Source organism: Melanaphis sacchari, unplaced genomic scaffold (assembly GCF_002803265.2).
Source record: "Melanaphis sacchari strain LSU unplaced genomic scaffold, SCAv2.0 Contig19_pilon_pilon, whole genome shotgun sequence".
Classification (NCBI taxonomy): domain Eukaryota; kingdom Metazoa; phylum Arthropoda; class Insecta; order Hemiptera; family Aphididae; genus Melanaphis; species Melanaphis sacchari.
The window spans coordinates 1,621,491-1,635,340 of NW_020270975.1; the positions used below are offsets into that span (position 1 = coordinate 1,621,491).

At 27.7% G+C, this 13,850-nt stretch overlaps 1 protein-coding gene across 2 annotated transcripts in view; it reads right to left on the minus strand.

Annotated features, from left to right (window-relative positions):
* Positions 1 to 3,991: 3,991 nt before the first annotated feature.
* Positions 3,992 to 13,850, minus strand: part of LOC112592930 (RING finger protein 207-like) — a 29,806-nt gene continuing 19,947 nt past the window's right edge. For both annotated transcript variants that reach the window (XM_025337092.1, XM_025337091.1), the window contains 9 exons: positions 7,022 to 7,213; positions 6,665 to 6,935; positions 6,275 to 6,535; positions 6,036 to 6,199; positions 5,611 to 5,888; positions 5,373 to 5,479; positions 5,186 to 5,282; positions 4,542 to 4,785; positions 3,992 to 4,336 (listed from right to left, as the gene is read on the minus strand). In XM_025337092.1, coding sequence (XP_025192877.1) covers positions 4,018 to 4,336; positions 4,542 to 4,785; positions 5,186 to 5,282; positions 5,373 to 5,479; positions 5,611 to 5,888; positions 6,036 to 6,199; positions 6,275 to 6,535; positions 6,665 to 6,935; positions 7,022 to 7,213 — 1,933 coding nt within the window. In that variant the 3' untranslated portion in view covers positions 3,992 to 4,017. The remainder of the gene's footprint in view (positions 4,337 to 4,541; positions 4,786 to 5,185; positions 5,283 to 5,372; positions 5,480 to 5,610; positions 5,889 to 6,035; positions 6,200 to 6,274; positions 6,536 to 6,664; positions 6,936 to 7,021; positions 7,214 to 13,850) is intronic.

Here is a 13,850-nt window from a genome sequence, read left to right on the forward strand (position 1 = left end):
ATGATACTATAAATAGACGACTTTATTATTGAGATGTTTATTGATGTTGTTAATATAAATACGGCCGGGGGGGGGATTTAACACCCAAAACCACCCCCCTGGCTACGCCACTGTTTACCAGATGTAAATATTAGATTATTTTGATTTACGTTATTACCTTCTTCCCGATCTACGGAAGGCTCTCTAGGTCGTGTAGTCGAAAATTTGAAAAAGTACACCGCAATCTATGATAACGATGTTGAGTGTATTATACTGTTATGATCATTGATCATACACTTTACCTGATTTGCAGTAGTGTGTGTATATGATATTATGCTTGTTAGAAAGAGTAAGGCGACACAAATAAAAGACTCTCCGAACAGGCGAATCCAAATAAGAACAACTGCGGTTTAGTTCGATGACAAATGAAGTCCAGTTTTCGCTTGCAGAATCCGGCGTTGAGAAGTGTTGCTCGAACGATTGGTGCGCGTGCACTGGTTAAAGAGACGACACGATCAAGTCAGCCAGAATGGTACGACGACTCTTCATCAAAGGCCTCTAGGTTTCCACGGAACTAGCCTTCTCCTTGGCGGTCTTCCCGAGTCTCTGACGGTGCATGAGAAAGTCACACGTCTTGCGCCGCATTGTCACCAAGACGTGACCTTTACAATGTGAGTCGTTCCTTCGGTCAGTGATAAAAGAGTAACAATGGAAGTAACGGTTATATTATGTGTGTGACAACTTGACCGTTACGCATTTATTTATTACCTATAAGCTATTCAATCAAATGACAGCATATCATTACGTTATTAATACTACATTCAAATTACATTATAATAATTATAAACACCTCATTTTTATTAGTATTTACAATGTTTTTTTTAGCGTAGTCTAACGAAGATAATTGGTGTTGAATATTTTAATATTAATTATAATATTTTATTATAATACGAACTCCTGTATAAATTTGTTGTATGATAAACCTCATTAGGATAATTAGAGCAAAGTCTCAAATAAAGGCATAAAATCCGTTTCTAAAAACGTCCAGCAAAACACATTTTAATGATTACACAATTGCGCAGCTGACGTTATATTTTCCACTTCATTACTTCAGGTTTCAATCCACTAACATAAATGTATTATGAATTATTCGTGTTCTATTTTATTGAGCTATGAATCGCATTATTTCTAAATCATTAATCACTACCACATACAATTGATCATTCATATGAAAGCGTTAATACAAGTATCTATCTCATAGATTGAAGGATTAAAAGATATTTCATAGATTTTAAATGAATCAACTTGAGTTTAATATTAAAAAGAAAAATAACGAGGACAACTTCATTATCTAATTTAGTTTGTAAACATCATTACATTATATTTTGTACTGTATAATATTATCATTAAAATAATAATATGTAATTATGTATTTTTAGTTCATGTATATTAAAAATATACCCCCTCCCTCAAAAAAAAAAAAAAAATGATCCTAAATATATGTTTGACTATCTGATGCGGATTACATAAACAATTAATTAATTTTTCCACTCACAAAAATGTATAATGAACCACTAAATCATATTTAAGGGACCATAATTTTTTAGTTCACTACAAAGGATGATAAACAAATGTATATATGGAGTAAATCCTATATTATGTGTTTTATTTTTTTTAATATGATAAAATATCAGTATATTAGATGATTTAAAAAAAATATTCGAGATAGATATATTAATTAATTATTCATGTATTTTATTTAATGTGCTTTAAACATTTCAACAGCTTTATACATTGTTATCTGATATGAATAGAACACAGTTTTATTCTGTACCTACAATGATAAAAAATATTAATAGGTATGAGAACAATATTAAAAATATATAAATCGATTCTTGATGTGAGTAATAATAATTAAGTAATTAATAAATCCTGAAAATTGAAATGGTAAATGTATAGGCTTATACGTTTTACAATAACATTATTCAATCTTTAAAACAAATTGGAGAAAAGAGTTCTGTAATTTAATTAATAAAAATAAAAATTACTTGATTATTTTTAAATCATGTCATGGTAAAACTTTTATTTTTATTAAAACATTCAAACATTTTTTTTTAAAACAATAATCAATGGTGATTTAAATACAAATAATAAGAACAAACCTCTTTTTACATACTCAATTTCCAATTATTCAACAGACAAGTATTAAATTGATATAAAACATCACAAGAAACATTTTTAAATAATACAATATAACAATTAACAATGATACGTAGCATTTTAATGTTAAAACAAAAATCAATATTATTTTAACACATTACATGAACATGACGTAAATATTATATTATACATAATATATTTAGTAGGTTAAAGTAGTAGTAAACCCTTACATAAAATTATAATATTATCATTTTATGAGGATGCTTCAGACATATTTTTTGTCTCTGTCATAAATAACTAGGTGAATATAAATGCCTATCATTAAACTTAAAGACAAATGACAATAACATCATCTTATTGATAATAAAACAAAGTATTTATAAGTATTTTATTTTATTAATGTTAGATCTACTAGTAAGTTGCTTTAAAATTAAAATATTTAAAAAAAAAGAAGTAAAAATCAACAAGAGAACACAGGTACCTAATTTTAATGACTATGATAATTCACTCGAATATAAAAACAACAAAATTTTATTGGAACTGCAGAAAGTAAAATTAGCTATGTATGTAAAACAAATACATAGAATTTGTGTATATTGTCCTCTTAATGACATAATTTAACACTTTGTTTTTTATATTATTATCGTTTATGTTGGTACTAATACTAACTTATAGATACGAATATATCTACAGGGTTTAAAATAAAATAAATAAAATTTCATAGATTGAAAATTCTAGTAAAATTACTATCAGGTATACACATTAAACTTATCATGAATCATCAATACAAAGTAGATGTACTATGTAGGTTTTCGTGCAAAGTTATTAAAAAAAAAATTTACTTGAATAAAAAAAAAATTTTTTTTGCTAATAAACTTAAACTATTAAAAAACTTATAAATATATTATATTAAGATAAACTGTTTTAATGGACATTAAACATAAAATTAAAACTTTTTATTTTCTCGTAGAAACGTTAGCATTGTGACATATTTACATAAAGTAGAAACTGGGAGAAATATAAGAATCCATTATCAAGTTCATAATCTAAAATTTTAAATTATGCCAAATATCTATAGTATAGGAACTATAGTAATATAATATATTATATGGACATAGATAGGTAGTAGGTACTCAATGGAAATCAAATTAATAAGGAATTATATTTACTGTATAACCAATTATGATTATTTCTCACGTAACGTTTTATTATTACATTTTAATTATTTTAATTAATTTAATGATAAACAATATTATAATTGTGCGAGTTCAACATCATAAATTAGTCAGAAAATGGGTAAAACATGAATATAAAATATTTTTGTATATAGTATAGTGAATAATATTAAGACGTTCAGAATTTATAATAGACCAAATGATAAAAACATTAACTGCAGCACATCAAACTCAATATTGAATATTAGATATATAATAATTGCATAAGCTTTAAAGTTTAAATTAAGTAAGTAGCTATTTATTAAAAAAAAAATGCTAGCACTTAATGAAAGAAATTTTTAAATGTAAATTATTTAAATAGAAGATACAATTTTTAAAAACAAATTAATTAAAATGTAAAATAAAATTGTAAATAGGCTATAAAAGTCGAAAATATATTTATTTATCAAACTTGGACCAGACATGGTTTCTTAAAAAAAAATTTTATAAATATTATTACCTAATCAACACATAAACAACTGGACGAACTTTAAATAAATAGTGTTTAATAAAAGATATTTATTTCACAATTTTATTAATAAATGTTTAAAAACTTTATATTTACTTAAAATTTAGATGATATCATAAAAATATTAATACAAATAACTTTAGTTATAATCATTTTTTTAAATATGTATATATATATTAATAGCATAAGCTATTTTTATTGTTCTGCTTTTTTTGATTTCTTATCTAAAGTACGAACTTTATGAAATTCTCTTACAAGTGAACTTACAGCTTCTTCATGTCCTTCAAAACTATCGGCTTTTCGTAAACCATCTTGAAAAGTATTGAGATCAAATTGACTACGGAAAGATTCTGGATCACGACAAAATTTACTTGGTTCCGGAGTAGTAGATTTCTTTCGAGTTGGAAATGTTTCCCATGATCTTTGCTTCCGAACAGGTCCAGTTTTTTTAGATCGGCAACGGACTGAATTTGTTGTGCGAGTACATTTTTCACCCTCGGGAGAAGTAATGTGTCTATCAAACAATTTAAAAAAAAAATTTATTTATTCAAATTTAATTTAATTTTAACTAACTAGGTACCTAATTTACCTTTTTAAAATATATTAAATGGATATGATACCTATAGTTTATATATATTAAATATATCTTTATATTTAAATGTCAAGTAAATTAATTTTTTTATTTTAAATAATTCTATATGTTATAAATATTTTCTAACCGGAATGATATAGATTCTTGATACATAGCACCATCTTCAGTGTCTGAATGTGGATATCTCTTATATTTTCTTGGTGCAGCTACAGGTACAGGCATAGGATCTTGCACAGGTGGTGGCATGGGTTTCTTATGAATTCTTCCTCCTTTACGACCAACTTTTGCTCCTTCACAACTGATAGTTTCAACTTCTCCAATCATTCCTTCAATATATTCAAAAGTTTTTTTATGTTCTTGTTTTTGATATCCTAAAAAGTATAAATAATTAAAAAAAATTATTTTAACAGTTAATATAGTCTCTTATAAATTATATATTTTAGTTATATTTTGTATTAATCATTTAACAAAATGTCAGTACCTATAAACATAGACATTATATGATAAATAAAAGATTTAATCATTAAAATTCTATACATAATATATTAATATTTTAAATTATTAATTAAATGTAAAAAAAGCTAAATTTTATTTGTTTTGAAAAAAAAATTTTATGTTTTACCACGTAATCTAACCACGTTTATAATAATATATATTATTTACATTGTACACGATGAATAACAATATACAAATATTAAGTAAAAAAAAATGAATATAAACTTATAACAAAAAGAAAATGTATTTATCATAGCAACATAATTTTTAAATTACCTTTATCATCATCTATAAGCTCAACATTCAGTTTTTTTTTCAAATGATCTTTTAAATATTCTCTTAACTTATCACACATTATTTCAGTGTTTAAATCCTAGAAAAAAAACGATAAAATAAATATTAATGGTTTTTAACAAATATATAAGCATTCAACATATTAAATTGTATATTATACTATAAATACCCTCTCATGTATATTTGAAGTTGATTGAGCGGCAAGATGCTGCATATCACGAATGTCTATCATTTGGTATAAAGAACAGGCTCTTGTATTTTTTACACACTCTTCACCTACAAAAATTAGATAAATATTAAAGAGAATATGCCATAAGTATAAAATAATAGGTATATAAAAAATATATATATATGTATATAATTATATTTATAGTTAATAGATCCTACTATTTTACCATCTAACCTACCATTTTTAGGTTTTGATCTAATAGGACAATCTTTTATACGGCCTTCAGACTTGCTTCTTTCTCTAAATTCTTGAAACGTTTTGTCTCGTACACAGACTTTGTCTACTATATGAGATAATACACTTTTAGTTGATTGCGTCTTATGAAAATATAACATTTGTTGATCTTTTTCTCTAACTGGAGTTTCTGGTCTATTATCCTTGGCATATATTGTGTCAGATAAAGGTGATGAACTACTCATACAATGAGATTCCATTTTATGGCATCCCATTGGAAATCTACAAAATAAGATGGCAAACCGTTTTTTTAGTGTTTGAAAATAAATAAAAAATTTTTATGTTTAATATAATAATAAAATTTTCTTATTTTATTAAATATATAACTATATTTTAATTATAATGTTGTATTGACAAGATATACCTAACCTTTGAGTTTGTTGAAGAGAACTCAGTCGATCCAATAAACTTTTTAAATCTGCCATTTCATTATTATTTGGTTTTGATGTCAATCGTTTGACATAAGGATCTAATTGTTGCGCTAATGTAGCTAACTGTTTAACTTCGCTTTGCAAATTTGTAATATCAGTCATCTAAAGAATTATACAAGTCATTTACTTAAGCAATATTAATTTAGGAATAAAATATTTTAAACCATTAGTACATACTTGTGACTGGAATATATCTTGTTCGACGTGAATTCTATATAATTGCTCTTGCCAAATGGTTTGGAACACTGATCTTAATCTTTCAAGTTCTATTCGATTTTTATCAAGAGTGTCATTTAAACGAAGACAATCTCTAATAATATTTTGATGCCGTAAAATCAAAGGTGGTACAGCAGGAGATTTAGTACCTTGGAGAGCTCTTACTTCTCTCTGTAATTCATTTAAACGGTCTTTCACACAACTCAATTGAGAACCCAGTTCCTAAAAATTATTATTTTAATGGCATTTAATATATTTAATATTATAGACTATTAACATGTATATCACACACACACACACACACACACACACACATATATATATATATAGGTACATTATCAATATATTTACCTTTATCTGAGTATCAAAACTTCGACAATGATTAGAAAAAGTACCTTCGCCTTCTAAAGCTTTCGCTTTTAAAGCAGAATGTTGTCTTTTACTGGGTAATGTAGAATGTGATAAGTTTAAATTTTCTTTGGACTTAGCTGCAAGACTATTTGTATATTTTGATGATTCATATATACCAGAGTCCATTACATCTGATTTACCAAACCATGGTTCCAAACACTGAGCGAACTCAGAACGGTAATTTGTTTTTATTGTACTAGTTAATAAAGGCCTGTAAATAAATATAACTCATTAATCATTACTATAGAATTATTAGATGAATTTATAAGCAATGAGCATATAATGTATATAAATTACTTTGTTGGCTGTGGAATTTTCACAATAGTGTTTAATCGGTCAAGCATTAAAGACACTATTTCAAGAAAATAATACTTATTTGAAGTTGATACAAAATTTCTACATAGAAGAATATGATGTTGCAAAATGGGAAGCACTGCACTTAACGTCAAAAGCTGATTACGAAAAGCTCTTTCTTTTATTTCATATTGTCTGCAAATAAACATAAAAATAAAATAAAATATTGTAATTATATCAGAAATTTAAAATTTATAAGTAAAGGCTTAGCGTGAATCTAAATAACACTTAACCACGTGTAGCAATTCATTAAGTAACAAATTATTATAAATATTAGTGCTATCTGGTGTTAAAATTACAACATACTAAGATTTATGCTTTAAATGAAAACTCCCTACACTATGTACCTATAGTTGTATTCTTTATTCTTAAGATAAATGTATAATGTTTGTTAGGTATTATATATCAGCTGCGAAAAACTATCAGTTATTCTCAGTATTGGGAAATATCTAGATAAAATTGATTTATCTTTTATTTTATTTAGATGATTCTCAACTCATTTATATTTATAATCATCTAGATAAAATTATAGTCGTCTATGAGTACCTATTTATCTAGATAATTTATTTTTATGGGCTAAAAAACTCAGAAATTGACTTTTTATCTTCTAATTAAATTTAATCAAAAATTAACTCTTTTTATTTTTTCAAATTTCAAATTTTTGTATTGTTAAATTAGAGAATAACTTTTGACATATTCTAATGAATAAATTATTTTATGTTTATATTTTAAAATGTTTCAAATGATATATTTTTTTTACCTAATACCTGTACCTTTATCACTGTATAATTGCAAAATTAATGAAATTATCTGATATTTATAATTATTATAATTATTAATTATCTATTCCCAACACTAGTTATTTTGTAAAATTAGCTGCAATAGCTGACTCAATAGAAATATTGTTTAACTAAAATTTAGATCACAATCAACGTCCTACAATAGGATAAATAAACTATGAGTTATAACAAAATGACCAACATCATTGTTCTAAATAATTTTATCCAAATTTTAACTTCAAATATCTATAAAAAAAAATAATAGTGCTATACATTTTTTTAGGTTTTTTGGTTCAATATGAAATATTTAATAGCTACCTTATAATAAAATTTCATGCCTTGGCCATAAAAATTGAACATTTTATAAGTTGTCAACTATAAAAACTTATGAAAATGTACGTATTTTTTACGAATATTATTAGAAATTAAACTTTAAATGCTCATAAAAATAATCTTTCCTATACATCTTTGAATAAATTTAATATTTTTAAATTGTTTTAATATTTAATAGATTATGAACTTATGAAAAATGTTATATTACATTTTCAAACATTTTAACACAGCAAAAATATATTTAACGACAAACATAAAAAAAGCCTAAAAAAATTGAAAATATCTATAAATACCTAACTGAAAAGAGTCAAAATAATTAAAAAATTACAAAACATATAAAAATTATAGTAAAAAAGTTTGATAAATTTGGACACACCAAAAAAAAAAAAAATCTATTTTTTCAAAAACTGGTTTTCATAAAAATTTTGTTTTTCTTTAATTTTTGTTTGTTTTTAATTTGGACTTCTCAAAAGTAAAACTAGATTGTTTTCTATCAAAAACCACTTTAAAAGTTGAAGATCTAAGTATTTTTAAACTATTTATCGTGTACACAGTATACACACATACACACTACGCACATAAAACGAATCATTTCAGTACAATCAATACATTTAGCCTTTAGGTACATTTATTATTCCGCGCAGAATCTAAAATGTAAGCAATATAGAAATATTTGAATAAAAACTACTTTTATTGGTTAAATAATAAATTATGAAAATAAAATAAAAATAATGTGGCAATATTGAAAATTGAATTATACATATATGTGTCGCTGGTTAGGCGATATGTCGGGCGCTTTGCCGGAATTTAACCCGATAAACTCGACTATGGCGATTGATAAGTGGATCGATAAAATTGAAGAATTTACTATACTTTATGATTGGGACAATGTGGCTGTACAACACAAAGTGTTAGCAAAACTTACTGGTGTGGCCAAGATTTGACGGGACAATTTACCCCGAGCCGATCGAACTTGGTTTGATTGGGTAAAACTGTTAAAAGATAATTTTCCATCAACTACGGTAGAAGACGTAATACAACTAAAATTATATGCACAAAGCTTTTCTCGGAAAAATGGGCAGAACATAATCGAATATTTTTATGAAAAAAATCGCAAAATGTAACCGTGCAAATATGAGTGACGCCGAAATTATACAGTGGGTAGTTCGCGGATTGGGAAATGATCGATATCGGGACTATCTTGGTCCTCTTATTAAATACCAATGACCGACTGAGTTATTACTACATTTAATTGCCGCAAGCGAATATATACGAGACAAAAACGAATATCCTAATACAAAATCGGATAAGAATTTAATTAAACACGTGAATGGTAAAAATAACAGTAATTTATCAAATAATCGTATTACGACGAAATCGACGGTTATTTGTTTTCGATGTCGAGATACTGGACATTTATCAAAAAATTGTACAAAAAAATTAACTATAGTGTGTTATCGATGTTCAAAACTGGGACACAAGGCAAATGAATGTCACAGTAAATTGAACGGACACGGAAATGGAACGGCTAGTGATAAAGAAAATCCACAGAGTCAAGCAGTATTACAATTTGGGACTTCGGTAGTGCAAAACAAATATTTCAAAGACGCGATTATAAACGATGTTTGCGTACGTGCCTATGTCGATATGGGTACATCGTGTATAGCCATAAAAAAAGTGAAGTCGACCGTTCAAAAATTAAATATAATGGAAATATTCACGATGAATTTATAGGCTATGGTTTTGGACGAGTAAAGGCGCTAGGCCGTTTTGAAATAAATATCAGTATCGATGGCGTTAGTGCGTGCGTGTTGATTAACGTCGTACCCGACGACGTTCAAGAAATTGCGTTACTTGTGGGACACCCGTTTACAGAACAACCACATATAATGATCACCAGCATAGCGGGAAAATTAAAGGTTGAGGAAATTATACCGATTAGTGCTGAAAATCAAATTACAAAAACACCGATGTGGACAAATGACGCGGTGGTGGTTATAGGTTAGGTTATTAGGTAATCTTTTATTTTCGGTAGCCCTAGCATATCTAGACGACATAATTATACCAAGCAAGGATGTGGAAGAAGGCATTAAAAAACTAAAACTTGTATTAGAAGCACTCAAGGATGCAGGGCTCACTATTAGGCTAGAAAAATGCAAATTTTTTATGCGTAGGTTAGAATACTTGGGATTTGAAATAAGTAGTGGTAGCATAGAACCCGGAAAAAGGAAAATTTTGGCAGTAGAAAACTATCCTACACCGAAAAATGTTAGAGCAGTACGAGGGTTCATAAGTCTAGTTAGTTTTTTTCGTCGATTTATTAAAGGATTTGCCGTTATTGCACGACCAATTACGGATTTATTATCTAAAAATAAACCGTTCATATGGGAAAAAGAACAGGAGAAATCTTTCGAAATATTAAAAAAAACATTAATTAATAAACCTATTTTAGCTATGTACAATCCATGGGGATATACTGAGATACATACCGATGCGAGTACACAAGCTAGTCGCCATAGTGAGTATTGGCAACCATGAAACCGTCCCACTAACAACATAACATTAAACATTGTGATATTTCGTGTGATCAGCGGTTGTTTGCGTTACGACTATTTTTGTTGTTTATAGCGTGGTTCCCGTTTACTAAGTTTTCTTCACACGAATCTAAACTTTCTGCATTTTGTTTGTGAATAAATAATACATCGACTTCTACTCAAGATGGATTTAACCTTGGACGAACTAATCAAAAGCAAACGGTCAACGTCTCGCGGTGGACGTCGTGGCGGCGGAAGACAAGGCGGCTCTAGAGATGATGGTATCAGACGCGGTGGTGGAGGATCGAATTTCCGATCAAATGGTGCTACCGGCGGTGGCGGAGGCCCAATGCGTAGAGGCAGACCAATGGCCAGGCGTTCAAATGGATTCAGTCCTTATTCTAAGGGTGATGTTAATGGTTCTTGGACTCACGATATGTATGAAGGACCTAAAATTCATAAGATAGTCATATCAAATTTGGATTTTGGAGTCACATCAACAGATATCCAGGAACTTTTTGATGAATTTGGGCCTTTAAAAACTGCTACAGTGCACTATGATAGCTCAGGTAGATCATTAGGAACAGCAGTTGTTGTTTTTGATAGTAAGAATGCTGCATTAAAAGCAGTTCGTAAATATAACAACGTTTCTTTGGATGGATGTCCTATGAAGATTGAACTCGCCACAGACTTATCTATAGTTGCCAATCTTGCTACACGTCTGAGTAGATCCGCTAGTCGTGGCAACACCAGAGGACGAGGTGGAGGTAGTGGCAGATTTGGTAGGAATAATGGAAAAAAGATGCCAGATAAAGATGAACTAGATGCACAACTCGATAATTATATGCGAAGAGCAAGAGATGATCGTGGTAATAGTCGTGGCAACACCGGTGGACAAGATGGAAGTAGTGGCAGAGGTGATAAGAATAATGAAGAAAAGATGCCAAATAAAGATGAACTAGATGCAGAACTCGATGATTTTATGCAAAGAGCAAGAGATGGTCGTGGTAATAGTCGTGGCAACACTAGAGGACGAGGTAGAGATGCAGAACTCGATGATTTTATGAAAAGTAAAATAAAAGAACAATTAGCAAGAAAAATTAGCAAAAAAAATTAAATTATTTATATTGTACATATTTCTTTATTTTCTAATATATAGAATAAAATAATGTTTGACAATTAAAACAGTGTTATTAGTTATTAACTTAATGTCTTACTTCGTTTAAACACGTTTAATTTTTTTAATGTAGTTAATCAAACGCTCTTTATGTAAATTGAACTATTTCTATAATAATTTGAAAACAGTTATTTTTTAAATCACCGTAATGCTTATTTTAAATGTTTTCCCAACAAATTAAATAAATAATAAAAATAAATAATAGTTCGGCTAGTGGCTTGTGGATCGTGCGGGGTTTTTTTTTTATCATAGAAATGCCTTGGAAATTTTGCGAAGCACGTTACATACGTTTTCAAAGGGCGCGACTCTGTTGTGTAGTAGCGAGTCACAAAACCATATAGCTACAGGAGCCGTCACATGGCACATTTATTGCGCGTAATAACAAGTGAAAATTAAAAAATTTCAGTTTCATTGTTGTGACTTCGCATAAAATATTCTACGTTCAGTCGCGTCGATAAAAATGAATAATAATCTATTAAATCTATAAAAATAGGATGAAGTAAATATTACTCTACGCTCATTCGTAATTTACCACACCTGCAACCTTAAATAAGTCCCTGTGTAGAACCAATCATACTGCTCCATCGTTTGATATTATCAACAAATACTAATCAACGGATTTATCTTAAATCACATATTGAATACCTAGAAAACATTTTTATATTATTATTATTACTCAAGTAGGCAAACGAAGAAAATAAGATAATGGACAAAATGGTGATACAAACATATGATGAAAACGGTTTGATATTATGCTTGTTTTTTATTGACTAAAATCTGTGTCGCTTTGTTTAGAGTGTTTTGATACAATATTTATAAACAAATATAATATTATCACACACGAGTACAGCCGGTATAGATTACAGGTAGTCTTTAAATGGAATTATTGTATTGGGTGAAACGAGAAACACTCTGATAGACAGATATATAAATGATACGTATGAAATTTAATTTATCCTCCCTTCTCACATAAGAAAATCAGTAATTAAATTTTCTTATTGGAGGAGGGAGGGTAAATTAAATTTCATACCTATCATTTACATATCTGTCTATCAGAGTGTTTCTCGTTTCACCCAATACAATAATTCCATTTAAAGACTATAGTTAAAATATTATCATATTTGTAATAATATTTTTATTAAAAAAATAAAAATAATTAAATAGCTATGTTGAATATTTAATATTATATAACAGCAAAATTCTAAATGTCGTTTTTTGTTTGGTGTAATTCAATAAGAACTTTACCTATCTTAGGTGTTTAGGCTATAACGATTGTCAATTTATGGATAGCATAGCTAAGTCACTAAGTTTTCCCATTAAAAAAAAAAAAAGTAAACTTTATTAAATTTGAATTAATAATATTAATAATAACTAATAATTGTATATTTTAATAGTATATAATGTTTAATGCTTTTATAATATAAAGATATAACTTATATATAAGTATACCTAATAACCTGAAAAGTAAAGCAAAATAATTTTTCATTTGAAATAGACGAAATCAGAAAAGTTGCTAATATTTGAAAAAGTCTGAACATATTTGGAAATATAACTTTTAAATATCCAAACATATTAAAATTTTAATATCAATGCTCCCAGTTTTTTATTATTAATGCCTGCATGGCTGCATCGTTTTAAGTACCTAATTGCAATACAATATTTGTAATATGTTTCGTTTTCCCTTTTTGATTACATATACCATCAAGAGAAATTTAAAAACCATTTAAATTGAAACTTTAATACTTTCTTATAATTTATGCTTTAAAAGGAAAATTATAATTAAAATCAGGTTTCCGTATTTTGTTTTAAATACAGTAGAAGCCGCTTATTAGAAACACGGATAATTGATACAATCGTGTTATTGAAACAAAATGTCTCGGGACGGATCGGCCGTATATTAGAACATTGAAAATAAATCGGATTATTGAAACATCACATCGGTTATTTGA